Below are 13,924 nucleotides of genomic sequence, written 5' to 3'. Positions count from 1 at the left end.
AAAGTTCAAATCGAGATAAATGAATCAAGAGATTGTCTATCTTAACTATAGATAAGAAATTAGGGAGAAGCTTTAAAAAATGTATATATACATATGTATAATGCCTTGGTATTCATTTGTAATAACTTTGAATCGATTCTTAAGGTTTCGTAATGTTTTAATATTAAGATCACCATAAAGATTAAGATTAGGATCAATATCAAGATTTAGATTAAGATTGAAATTAAGATTAAGATAAAGATTAGGATTAAGATTAAGATTTCTGTTGAGGTTGAGGCTAAGATTGAGATTAAGATTAAAATCAAGATTAAGATTTAGATTGGGATTACGATTAAAACCAATATTAAGATTAAAATTAAGGCCGCGATTAAGATTAGAAGATCAAGATCAAGATTAAGATTTAAATTTTTATCAAGATTAGGATTAAAATTAACGTTAAGACAATAATTGAGAATTAAGATTAAGATTAGGATTAGGATCAAGATCAAGATTTGGATGAAGATTAAGATTAAATTTTAGATTATGATTAAGATTTAAATTAAATTGTGATTAAGAGTTAGATCAAGATTAAGATTAAAATTAGGATTAAGATTGAGAAGGCGAAGAATGAGATCGGTTTCCATTCGAACGACATGGCCAAGTCGCTGTATTTTAATTCTCTGCACTAAGTCCATGTTGTTGTAAAACTGCTCATCGTTCCATCGCCTGCGGTACCGTCGCGAAGGCCCGTAAATCTTCCGCAAAATACTCCACTCAGATACTGTAAACCGTAAAAACGCATTCGTTTCCTACCTAGCAGAAAACAAAGTTTCAGATGCCTTGCACTAAACTGCTGCCAGCCAATATTATTTATTGTTTGACTACAAAGTCATAAAACTTTCATTGATTTTGCAAATGTGAGTTGCCAAGCGTTTCTGTAGTAAATTATAAAAAATTTAATTACTGTTTTTCTTAATTTTTCTTTGGCATCTAAATTTTTAAATGCCAAATATCCCAGTAGAAAAACTATGCACATGTTAGCTTGTTGTTTAGAATTAAAAATGACCGAAAATTCCTAGAGAGGGTGACATAATTTCCAACTTTTTGACTTTTGAATTTCCTCTTGAAGTAACAGTTTTCCCAAAAAAGTTTGAGGAGCAGAAACCCAAAGTATATGCATATTCATACATATGTACGATTTTGTATATGTGTGTATATACATACATATATATATGCATATATATTTTAAAATCCACTCTTATCTCCAAAGTACTTAATAAGGATACTTGAAATGCTCTTAAAAAGTAATTATCTTGGTATACACTTAATTATTCTGTTAATCTTCAATCGGTCATACGATTTTCGCCAAGGAACATGCAAGATTGTACAAACATATCTACATATAAACATACATCAAATTTCTAGTTCCGTACTATATAGATCTTTATCGCCGAAAACGAATCAGTCCGATAGTAACTAGATCCCCACCAGTTCAAAATCAGCGAAATGTAGTACTTTGAAAAAATTATTTTATTTTATATTTTTTTTTTCATTAGAAATCTATTAGGAGATTCCATTATCCTCCTAAAATCTTAAACCACGGTGGAGAGAATACAGAAGGTAGCGCCGATGGCAATACCGCTAATCGGCTCTCAGTGAATTTGACAGAATCAGCTGTTTTGCTGAGGACACAGTCGAGATGACAGCAGTAGTGATGTGCTGAGTCAATACTTTTAAGTATCCAATACTCCAATAGAGCTTTTAATTCTGACTCAAATGAAAGATGTATATCGTCGGTTCGAGGCCATAATACAGAGAAACTCTTACTTATTTGAAGCATTTTTCCAACTGAATCGGACGATATCTTTTTTGTAGGCAGATTCTGTAACCAGTTAGCGACAGATTCTGTAACCAGTTAGCGACAATTTTCGAATCGGTATCGGTTTTGTTGACGTATGATATGAAATACTTTCTGCATTCTGCACTTCCCAAGTGATTTTTCATAGCTTGGTAATACAAAACAAAAATTTTGTGTTAATATTTTTAGCATCTTGGGACCTTCTGGAATCTAACCAATAATAGCAAGCACCTCTTTAAACTCAGCTACAGCCAAAGGTATGTGAACATATATTTCTTACAAACATTTAAACAAATTTAATTTCAAATCGAAAAACATTTATTTAAAAATTATTTAAAATCGCGCACTCGGAAGAACCGGAAAAAATTTAAAAGTCATGATACTTTTCTCTTTCGTCTGTCGATCTTAGAACTGGTTCGGAACTATCGATCGGCAATTGACACTTCCTAGGACATCGCCGTGTTAAATTCGCCAATTATTTGCATGCAGAAGAGATTTATCGTGAACCAGTACTTGGTCTAAATGTACTAGAAGCGCACCATTTCCGAACTAGAGATTTTCCCCACAGGCTAACTTCTGTAACACACTCACCTTTGCCGAGTCGGGGAACTGCTGGAAAACGCTTGAGCAGTAAATTTTTATATCGAAACCAATCAAAGGCTTATTGCTCCCACATTCATCTTTGACAGTCGCACTTCAACGTTGCCAACATATATACAAAAACAATACAAACTACACTTGCCACTAAATGAAATATTAACCAACACACACGGCTACAGCGCCTTAAAGTATACAAGAAGAACAAAAAAAAAAACTAAATAAAACAATGCGAAAGCGTAGCGAAATTATTGCCAACAGTTAATCTTCTGACAACAGCAAAAGACGAATCAACGAAGCAAGCGACGTAACGACAAGCGCGCTAGCAGTGCATGCTAGCCGGGCATTTATTGTGCAACCACGAAAACAACAACAATAAAATGAAAATAAAAATACTAGTTGGGTAATAGTAATGTTCGCACATTACCACAAAAGTTGCAACGTGACGCCGACCACCACAGCTGACTGCTGAAGTATATCAAAGCACAAAGACGGGTGCGAAAGAACCCACAACGGCTAGCAAGGAGTAAAATGAGACATTTCGTTATGTCCTGGCGCGCACATACACAACAACTTATTCGAATTCCACTACTTGAAGTTGCACTCCCACAGAGTGTTATAGTACTCTTGCTAGGTTTTCCTGTTTTGTAGTTGTTGTAGCGTTGGCGAATATGTTTCTGTTTCCGACTTTTAATTTATGTTTCAATTCCAATTAGCTAAGAAAGCGCATTTTATAGCCTTGGTCGTTACGGCGGCGCGGTCATCAACGCGAACGTTGCGAACCTTGCGAAAGTTGAAAATTAGTGTAGTGTACGGCAATGCAATGAAGCGAAATCAAGGTGCAAGTGACGAAGATAAAGAGTCGGAAATCGAGGTGAGGCAGGAAGCGTCAATGTTTAGGTGCACGTTGTAGAGTCTACTTGTTTTTTGAGGAACTAGTGTATTTATAGCGATATGAGAACCATAAATGGTTTGTATAGTTTCTTGAAAATAACGAGGGTAGACGGATCTGAAATATTGAGGTTATCCAATAAATCCGCATTTATTTTGAAGCAAAACTAATTCAAATAAATCTATGTGGGGTAAAAGACGCTACTTTCAGTCTCCACGAAGTATTTACAGACGTTGTACTGGCACACCCTCGGCAGATTCAGCCGACGAGGATAACTTGCTGGGTCTCTTGCTGGCTTGCTGGGGCTCTCGAGGCTATGGCTTTTGGCGGATAAACCCTCTTTGAGCCAACGGCTTAAGTTCTCAAGCCGCTTACGGCCACCAGTAGTGTGCCTGGAATTCAGCCTGGAATTGCTGCATTACCAGGATAGGTGGATGAGGTTGACAACGTTCTGAAAAATACTATGCCACGGACCTCGATACTGCTGTATGGCTTTTCCATATGGAAAGCCAGAACTGTAATGATCAGGCACCTGCAAGTTTACGTAAACATTCCACTTAGAATGATACTCCAATTTTTCGGCCTAAAAACTCCAAATGAGCAGTTTCTCAGAAAAGCTAACATTGAGCCCTTTGACATCTGGATTCATAGACAAAATGAAAGTGGAATTGGCCCCACTTTGCGCATAGAAAGTGACAGTATTACAAAAATTGTCTTAGAATAAAATTCCCTAATCGGCAGAGGCAGGCCTGCCGACAGTCGATGGAGAGGCAAAGTAACGCGGGTTAAGGTGGAAGGACCGCAAAGCGATTGCCAAAAAAAAACAAAACCAGATGGCGCGTGGGTGTAGATGCAATATATCACGCTTGCAGTTATAGTACTTTTAGGGCCTCCGGGCTAAGAAGCGAATGTTTTATGGCCACACAAATTTTGAAAATTGCACAAAGTGCTAAAAATTACCAAATTATCGGCTGCCTTAGCAGATTTAAAAATTTATCAAATGTGAAATGTCACTCCCTATAAAGTTCTATCGTATGATTGAAACACTGGCTTCAGGCGATCGCTGAAGTTTTGAGTTTTTTTCTGTTGACCTATATGGAAAATATTTTTGGTTTGGGCTTATTACAATGTAGCTTCTATGGCAGTACTCCATCGTTCGTAATGGAGTAACCTAGGAACTCGTTTTGTGAAACACCCGTTGCGACTTCGCTACATTAGTCGATACATTGCACTTCTTCTGTTTCCCCTTTTTGGCGCTGTGCCCATCTAAACGATTTCGGCTGGTCTCTATAAGGTATCCCAGTCGTTCTCTTTTCTGTTGCTGCAACGTGGGCAAAGTTACAGGTATATTTCGTTAACTGTTGGTATGTAGGCTAACTAACCCGATATGATGCTGGCAATAGTTGTTATTCCTTGAACAAACTAGTTGAGCTTCAAAGCGAACTGGTAACTATTCATTTGCTGGGAACTAGTATACTTTTCTGCTGGGTGTGCTAGTAGGCTAAGAAGGACTTCAACATCTTCTTGTTTATAATTGACTTTTCTACTTTTGTTCATTCACACACTAAACGTCATTTGTAATTGGATACAATAATAATAAGAAAAGAACAATAGAAGCAAAACAACAAGTTGGTCGATAATCAAGAGGGAGATGTGTGAGGAGGACCCAGTGATGTAACTAGAAACAATAATGGTTTGGAAGTTACATACATAGTTACATATGTATGTATACTTTCGCATACTCTATAAATTAGCTTCTCAACTTTACATATAAGTTTTTGGAAAATGGATAGAAATAGAATATCGAGCTATCTAAAAAAAGTTAAAATTAGAGGTCAGGTTTTTTAAGCGGACGGGGTTCGAACTTCATGTATTTGATTTGTTTCAAATTTTTAGGGTTGATGCATAAACATAAATAATAAATAAATATGAAATTTGAGCTTGATTAACACATTTTTAAAAACTTTACAGCACAACAATAGAAAGAAATCGATTTAATACTTTTCCAAATACCTCGAGAACGGGGCGAGGAAAAAATTTTAAAAAAGTCACACATAACACCTCGAAGTTCTCTATGAAAAGAAATGTCTTTAAAATGTTTTTTCTTGAAAAATTTGTCATATACAATTTTTTTGATAAAAAAAAATTGTTTTTGAAAATATGCCATCTCAAAAAAAATTTAAAAAAATCGCAGTGGTAGCTCTGAATATAGCGCAATATTTAAATATAGTATTATGGGGTGCAGTCTACAATAATTTGAGTTATGAATTTTTTTTACACCCAAGTTGAGTACATTACAAATTTAAAAATTTATTTTTTTGGGTATGCAGTTTTGTAGCCCATTAAATTTTAGCATAATATTTTTTTTTTTAATTTTCTTTGAAAACGGTTTTGCGCATTTTCTTTCATAAGAAAAAAGTGCAAAAAGCTGTCAACATAAAAAATATTAAAAATCAACACAATTTTGTAGTAGCTTAAAACTTTATTGTACTAATGGTTTATAAGACTACATACTCAAAAAATTTCTAAAAAAAATTTAAAAAATTTTTAAATTTGTAATGTACTCATATTACTCAACTTCGGTGTAAAAAAAAATAATAACTCAAATTATTGTAGAGTGCACCCCATAATACTATATTTAAATATTGCGCAATACTCAGAGCTTCCATTGTGATTATTTCCATTTTTTTTTTTTTTTGAGGTAGCATATTTTCAAAAACTATTATTTTTTTATAAAAAAAATTGTATGTATGTGAAAAATTTTTCAAGAAAAACAATTTTTTTAATATCTCTTTTCATAGATGTGTGTATGTGTGATTTTTTTTTCAAACTTTTTCCTAGTCCCAGTCTCGAGTAGGCCTGGAGGAGGGTTGCCAACTGTTTGAAATTTTTATTAATCGAACTAAAGATGCTTGACAGGCCAACCTGATATTCACGCACGCTAGCAATTTAACGTCAAAAATTTCTCATGCGCATGCAACTTGTGTGGCACCAACCGAAATCAAAAAAAGTTAACTAAATTCCCAGTTTTATGAATGTAGATGTTAGTTAATATTGTTTCAAAGGTGCTTATTTGGAAATAATATTTATATAATCTTATAACTCGAGTCTACATGTCGCCCATTTTCTTCAAAGATATACTATTAATTCAATATTTATCATTTTTTATACTGTCCGCAAAAATTAGCAAAGAACATGTATTTGTCTTGCATAAAATTTGGAAACAAATTTTTGTTTATATTTTTTTTAAATCTTCCTACTTTATAAATACTTTCAAAACAATATTAGCTACACAGTTTTGGATATATTTAGTGCTGCGACACATGCCGGCTAGTTTATTAATAAAATTCGTGTAAAACGTTTAATAAAAAAAAACCTTTTATCACTCATTCTAAATTTGTCTATACGTCTTAATGCTGATCGATGACCCATTGTCTCAGATATGAGCCGATACATATGTACACTGTAGATGCTTTAGTCCATTGACTGTAAGACTATCCGATTTCTTTAACTGGCAAGTTAATTTTTCAGTGTTAGCGTCTTTATTTCTGTAATTTACCATTCGCCGGACTTTTTCGATCGATTCGTAATTAGTTATCTTCCTACCTAAGACAATTTCTTATACCAAATATTTAGCGCTGAACATAACTTACTTCTGTTAAGACCCTAGTGATAAATTGTTGTGATAAAAATTCGTGTTATCAGTTCACAATTATACCGAAATTAATTCCAAAATTATTTTTTCCTAGCTGCAAAAGTACCTTCAACGGGTATAAAAGAGCATGTAGCGACCACTTTCAAACATAAACGTACTAAGAAAGCAAACGTTAAAGTATCAAAATGAAAGTAGCTGTACTCGCTGTCATCCTCGGACTGTGCCTGGCACTCGCCTCGGTGAGTAGAAAATTTTCAATATTTTTCACAAATATCCTCGAATACATTTTATGTTCCACTACTTTTTTATTCTTAGGCCAACATCGATTACTCTGTTGAAAACGAAGAACCACAGGAGTTTACTGCCTTGGACTACGCTGATGCGCTCGCCGATGAGGAGGCATTCAGCATTTTCGGCTTCTTCTACTTTACACTCAAAGCCGCTTTACGTACGCTAAAAGGCGTTAACTGTACCATCAAAGAAGTGCTCAGCATACAAACTGCGGGTGTGGATTTCTTGAATGATGTTAAGGATTGCAACTCTGGTGCTTTAAAGAGCTTGAATGCGCTCGTTAACCAAGTGCAAGCTGTTGTGAGTACCTCCAACGACATCATCAATTTGAACAGCAATGTATGCAACAACGGTGCACTCGACGATGAAGCGGATGCCAAGAAGACCACTCCAGCCAAATGTTTCGCAAAGTTGTTAGGCAAATTGATTACACTCAAGAAACAGGTTGCCAACACTGTTTCCTTGGCGAAAAAGTTGCCATCTACTCCAAGTGAATATGCCGGGTGTGCTAAGTCCACAGTGAGTGATTTGGTTTCGGTGTTCACCAATTTTCCCACTAACATAAAAACTTGCTCCAAATTGAAGAATTAAATATGTTTGTAGTTTTCAAAAATTTTACCGATTATAATGCAAACTTAATAAAAATCGATTAACGACTTCATGCAAGTTCCTAGTTTTATTCCTTGCTATGTATAAAGCACAAGCAGATCTCTTCATATAACATCTGACACAAAAAAAAACGTGTCATATACTTTTGACATTCGTACTCTACCACTACTACTATATTTTTATGCGCTGAGTACGAATCTGAAGTCCGTTGTGCTTCATCACGTCAGGATATTGTTCTAACAGCAAAAAACGTGTCTATCACATAATACCCGCCATGTCTTTTGGGGTTAGGTTGGGGCGAAACGGACTTCAGATTCGGATTCAGCGGGTCGAAATAGATGTCGCTTGTTGTTGTTGCTGCGATTGTTGTTGTTGTAGTGGCTACTAAACCCCGCTAGGGTCGGCTTGTCCATCAACGAGTCTGTTCATAAAGATAGGGGCGTTAGCTGGGTGGGGTTTTGGGGCATACGAAGAGATGCCGTGAGTCATGTGGGCATGCGGGGCATTCATTGGGCACATCTGCGTTCACTCTTCTCAGGTGCGAAGTTAAGCTATTGTGGTGCGAGTCTCCCGAGGGAGACAAACCTCTGTCTCGTCCACGTCAGGTGGCTGTGTACCTAAAATGGCATTCACAGGTCGGGATTCTATATAGTTCAAGACCGACTGCCTGTGAATGCCGTTTAAGGTCTGTCGGTATGCAGTTGTGTCCAGAAATTATTTTATGAACCTCTGGACTTCGTCCGTCAGTTCGTATAGATGCCTCGTGACGTGTCTTGGCGTGGGTTCTTCTGCCAGCAGTTGTCCGTCTGTGGCACCCTACTAGGAACTCCTTGCAGGGCAATGTGTTATGCTCCCTAATGGTGGAACATCTTCGCCTCGTCATTAAGGTGGTGTTTTGGCGAGATCAGGCATCCTGTAACGGTTCGGAGTGCCGTGTTCTGGCAAGTCTGTAAATTCGTCCACTACGTCCTGCCAGTCCCCGGCGACCACACGGGCGATGCATAGTTGAGGACCGGCCGGCCAATTGCCTTGTATGTTGCCAAGAACGTTTCTTCGTCATTGCCCCAGAGGCTGGCGGCTAGCGAATGGAGGACCATGTTGCGGCTTTGTATTCGGTTGACAATTGCGGTTACGTGCGCAGAGAAGGAGAGCAGACTGTCGATGGTAACTCCGAGGATTTTCGAGTTATTCACCGTCGAAATTGGTTCGCCATCGACGTGAATACCCAGCTGGAGGTTAGACTGAAGGTGGTAACGAGGGTTGGCGAGCATTTTGTGGGCGAGAAGGTTAGGCTCCTTGCAGTGAAGTAGCGAGAAAGTTTGAAGAGGTAACCGTTTACTTTCGAACACAAGTCATCAATTGCATTCCCAGACGCCATTGTCGCGCAGTCGTTAACATAAAAGACAATCGAGACTCCCTCTGGTGATTGAGGAAGCTTCGATATGTGAAAATTAAACAGTTACAGGGAAAAGACACCACCCTGTAGGACCCCTGTTTAATTTCCCCGGATCTCTGAAAATGTCGGTAGGTGAGTCTGGTTAAATGCACAGACCACTCCTCTTTTGTGTGGCAGTGCCATTGTCTCCTCATAATTTTTCAATATCAGTGTACTTTACCATATTTATCTTGTTATCTAAATGCTTTCACAAAAAATATTTTGCAAAAGAGGTAATACTTCATCATCAATATTAGAAGTAGATTATATATGTATGTAGAATATTTATCAGCAACACGAGCAAAACATATGTATATGTATGTACATACTTTAGTAGTCCGTCGGTATTTTTGGCATTCAAAAATGATAAGCACGGTGTCCAACATCTGTTGTGAGGCTAATTTATTATAAACATTAATAATGGTAGATTAGTTTACAATTTCGAATTTTAATGCGCAGCACGTTTTATAGTAAAAACGAAAGTGTCCAAAAAAAATTACACATTTTTTTATATTTATACACTATGTAACAACATCTTTTATAGTATGTATTCTCTGTTCACCAGTTCAGTCCCTAAATGCCTGAGAAATGAAAAATTAAACTTAAAAAATGCCTAGGTATTTGTACTCGACAACTTCCCATAGATCGTTTGCATGCATCCAGCTATAGGCAATTGCGATGCTGGTGCACTTTCGAAACGCCATGATTTTCGACTTACTCAGATCTCCTTTAGACTCCACTGCAAACAGTACATGCGCATCGCATCCATAAAACTATGTAGCTGGGTGGGTTCACCGCCAAAAATACAAAATCATCAAGACCTTAATAGTAGTACTAGCGACTCTGTGCGGATTCGCTATATAATCTTGTCGAAGTTTTCAGCTCTGCATGCAGAGATGCTCTTGAAAGCGCATTTCCGCTACAAGTCCGAGATCAGAAAGGCGAAAAGAGTTTATTGGAGGGATTTCTGTGAAAACGTAGAACGGTTTCATGAATCCTCTAGATTTAGGCGTAGTCTCGCTGCGGTGAGTTACTAGAGGGCCGAGGCAGGGCATTAGGCTATGAGTAGCGAGGAATCACTGAGCTTGCTCCTAGATACTCTCTTTCTTTTCAATCCTTCCCCAGAGGACATTTCCTTAAGGGAAGCGCGTGGAGACTGTGCTGCTTTTTCTGACCTTCTCCTGAATTGGGACATAAATTCGTTCTAACCCTTCAAATCCCCACGACCCGATGGCATCATACCTGCATAGAAAAAAGCTTCGGAGGTGTCGTGCCGTGGGCTGCCCCTATCTACGCGCACTGCGTAAGATACGGTTATACCCCCAAGGGTTGGACGGTTGTCAAGATGGTGTTCATCCCGAAGGCCGGAAGGAGCTTCCATGTTGCCTCCAAAGACTTCAGGCCAATCAATGTCTCATCGTTTCTATTGAAAACTTTGGAGAGGCTGGTTGACTTGCACATAATTGCCGCGTCGCGAATAGCTATTAGAGTCAGAGAAACCGATTGGTTTACCAACTTAAGGACTGAAGACTCTGAAGTTCTAGGGGCCTTGAATTTCATCCCTTATCGTACAGATCACTGCGCCACCGAAATAGCTCTAAGGAGCCTTTTCTCTGGCTCGTTTGCCTCAAGAGAAGATTGGGGCGGGCGGCTTTTCTGGAGAGGAGGAGCAGTGAACTTCATCAATGATGGATCGAAACTGGTTGGCAGGATTGGTGATGTGGTCTTCTGTCTAGAGCTTTCCATCAGCACTAAGTTCAGGGTTCCGGACAGCTGTAGTGTATTTCAGGCAGTGTCTGCTATCAAGGAGACGGTGAAGTCAATGCTGTGAAGTGCGATGCAGTCAGATAGCAGTCAGGAGCATTTATTCTGAAAGCCAAGCGGCTATCGGCGCCTTGAGTGCGTTGGTGATGCGCTCTAACTTAGCTAAGGAATGGCTGCTCTCTCTATCGGTCGCATCTGAATACTTACAAGCCATTCCTGAATGTCCAGCTATCAAGCTCACAGGCTTAATGCTACCGAAGGTATCCTTCTACAGACCCTACAAGGTTATAACTCCTGAGAGGCGACTGCTGGGAGGCGATAATAACTATGATTGCCAGTGTCTAGTATCCCTACGGCTGGAGTAGACGTACTTAGACGAAGATTCCAGAAAAGTTTGCCAATGGGCATATACCCAACCATATTCGAGGCGAAAGTCTTCACAATCGAAGTCTGTGGTCGCGAATGTCTTTGTAAAACGACTGAGTTCCGGGAAATGAAGGCTTTGAAGGCAACCAAAGGGCTGACTGTCGCCAAAAACGTGGAGCCCAAATGCGCTTACATGGTCCCGAGCTTAGGACACTGCAAGTTAAGGTACCAGTTGAATAAAATGGGGCAAGTTTTGTGGGCTGGCGGATGCAACCCCGGAGCATATTCTATGTGGCTGCCCACGTGTTATGAATACCAGACTGATACACTTTGGTGATCTATTGTCTTCTCCATTCAGAATTTGGCAGATGGCTCCCTCCAAATTGCTTAACTTCTTAAAACAGTTGGATATGTATCTGCTTAGGATGCAGCGCTAGTATTCCCGTCATAATAATTATAATGTTAAGACTACCTGCAGAAAGAACCAATTTAACTTACATATGTACATATACGTATATCTAAAGCATTGACCGTGAACCTAAATGACATCTTTTTTGGCCGAAACTAGGCATGTATGTAAAAGTTTTTATTTTTATACAAAATTCTTTTGCTCAAGTAGAGCTTTTAATCGACTGTAATTAGTGTCGTGACTTTTCCCAATACTCTTAAGCAGTGAAACAAAAATGTTTTGAAAAAAATTTTAAACCTTTTAAGATAAGTGTTTTTAACTGTGAGTAATGAAGCATGTTAAGACTTTTAACCCAACTAATGGGTAGCTATGATTAAACATTAATGTTATCAATTTTCAATTATACTAAAATTAATCCTTAAATATGTTTACTTAGTACCTGTAGTATCTACTTTCCAGCGCTATAAAAGCGTGTAGCGAGCCGTCTCTTCATCATAATTGTGCTGAACACCCAAACGTAAAAGTAACACAAAATGAAAGTAACTTTGCTCGCCCTCATCTTTGGACTGTGCCTGGCAGTCGCTGCCGCTTATCCTCAGTCCGGTAGTGATTACTCTATCGAAAGTGAAGAACTAGAGGAATTTACACCATTGGAATATGCCGAGGATACGACCGATGAAGAAGCATTCTCCATTTTAGGTTTCTTGTATTTGACCATCAGAGCTAGCCTGCGTACGCTGAAAGGTGTTAACTGTACCGTTAAACGTGTCCTAACCATTCGTACTGCTGGTGTGGATTTCTTGGATGCTGTTCAAGACTGCAATGCCGGTGCTTCGAAGGAATTTAATGCGCTTGTTAACCAAGTGCAAGCTGTTGTGAATACCACCAACGACATCATCAACGTGAACACCAATGTATGCCATAACGGTGCTTTGGACGCGGCAGCAGATGCCAAGAAGACGACTCCAATCAAATGTTTCTTTAAATTATTAGGTAAAACGATTACGCTAAAGCATCAGATATCCAAGACGATTTCCCTGTCGAAGAAATTGCCATCTACGTCCAGTACCTATGGTGGATGCGCTAAGACTTCGGTCAATGATTTGGTTGCCGTCTTCACCGAGTTTCCCACTTTCGTGAAATCCTGCTCAAGGTTAAGGATTTAAGGCGTTTATTTTTGTTGTTTTGAATTTTGAAATGCAATAAAAATATAAATTAATGGGTTACGATTGCAAGCAAGTCTTAACATTTTTTATTTATACATATATGGATATTTGGCAGCTTCTTGAAAATGATTTCTATATAACTATTTTGTGTTGTACTAATATTTTCTTTAAGTAGTAGTTATTTTCCTTATTTTCAAAAGAACAAAGTTAATGTGAAATTAACAGCAACTTTTTTATAAATATTTAAGTGAATCATCGATAAAGCGAAGGACTAAAATATGGTTTTTGATATAAGCGTACATATGTATGTACATGAATTCCTTGCCTTGCTGCATTTGTACATATGTACATACATACATATGTACATACGAATATATGAGTGGACATGTGTAGGCAGAGCAAAGCTTTGAGTTACCAACTAGCAATCATAATTTTCGGCAACAACGGAAACGGAAATAAAATCAAGCAAGCACAAATGCAATAATACAATTTTATGACATTTCACAAATGCCATTTACCATACTCGTTTATGTCTACACACTCGTGTTTTCATATGTATGTACACGCAGGCATACCGCAAGCTACCCTGTAGGAAATTCCTGAAGCGCAAATCATATTTAATCAAGTATTTATTAAAGAAGTAATTCCGGGTTGCTGGCAAGACTCCAAGCCTTGCCTAGTCACATGCGTTAAAGAAACTATAGTGCAAATCACCGAGTAGAGAAGCAAATAGGTGGGTCTGACAGGAAGGGTGGAGACTTTACCAAGGACAGTCACAGTTAAAACATTTATTAAAAGACGACTTTTTAATGATTATTACCTCGGTTTAATTGTTTGCTCTAAAAACAGTCGATGTTTATTGCAATTTAGTATTATGCCGGCCCGGGATCAATTTTCGAAACG

The 13,924-nt window shown here is 38.1% G+C and overlaps 2 protein-coding genes across 2 annotated transcripts; both read left to right on the top strand.

The window, feature by feature from the left end:
* Positions 1-7,166: 7,166 nt before the first annotated feature.
* LOC108358806 (uncharacterized) lies at positions 7,167-7,938 on the top strand. The gene is made up of 2 exons (XM_017610300.1): positions 7,167-7,220; positions 7,297-7,938. Exons 1-2 carry the CDS (start codon positions 7,167-7,169, stop codon positions 7,861-7,863), a joined length of 621 nt encoding a protein of 206 aa, XP_017465789.1. The 3' UTR covers positions 7,864-7,938.
* A 4,417-nt stretch (positions 7,939-12,355) lies between these two features.
* Positions 12,356-13,085, top strand: LOC108358805 (uncharacterized). The gene has a single exon (XM_017610299.1). It carries the CDS (start codon positions 12,389-12,391, stop codon positions 13,019-13,021), a length of 633 nt encoding a protein of 210 aa, XP_017465788.1. The 5' UTR covers positions 12,356-12,388; the 3' UTR covers positions 13,022-13,085.
* Positions 13,086-13,924: the final 839 nt, after the last annotated feature.

The sequence above is a fragment of the Rhagoletis zephyria genome, unplaced genomic scaffold, assembly GCF_001687245.7.
Source record: "Rhagoletis zephyria isolate East Lansing unplaced genomic scaffold, Rhagoletis_zephyria_1.1 Rzeph_scaffold_00296, whole genome shotgun sequence".
Classification (NCBI taxonomy): domain Eukaryota; kingdom Metazoa; phylum Arthropoda; class Insecta; order Diptera; family Tephritidae; genus Rhagoletis; species Rhagoletis zephyria.
Note: the sequence above shows the minus strand (reverse complement) of the source record. Positions and strands in the feature narration are given on the sequence as shown.

Coding starts and splice junctions, on each gene's coding strand:
- LOC108358806 (XM_017610300.1), top strand. CDS start 7,167: ATGAAAGTAGCTGTACTCGCTGTCATCCTCGGACTGTGCCTGGCACTC. Junction 7,221..7,296: donor TGTGCCTGGCACTCGCCTCG/GTGAGTAGAAAA, acceptor TTTTATTCTTAG/GCCAACATCGATTACTCTGT.
- LOC108358805 (XM_017610299.1), top strand. CDS start 12,389: ATGAAAGTAACTTTGCTCGCCCTCATCTTTGGACTGTGCCTGGCAGTC.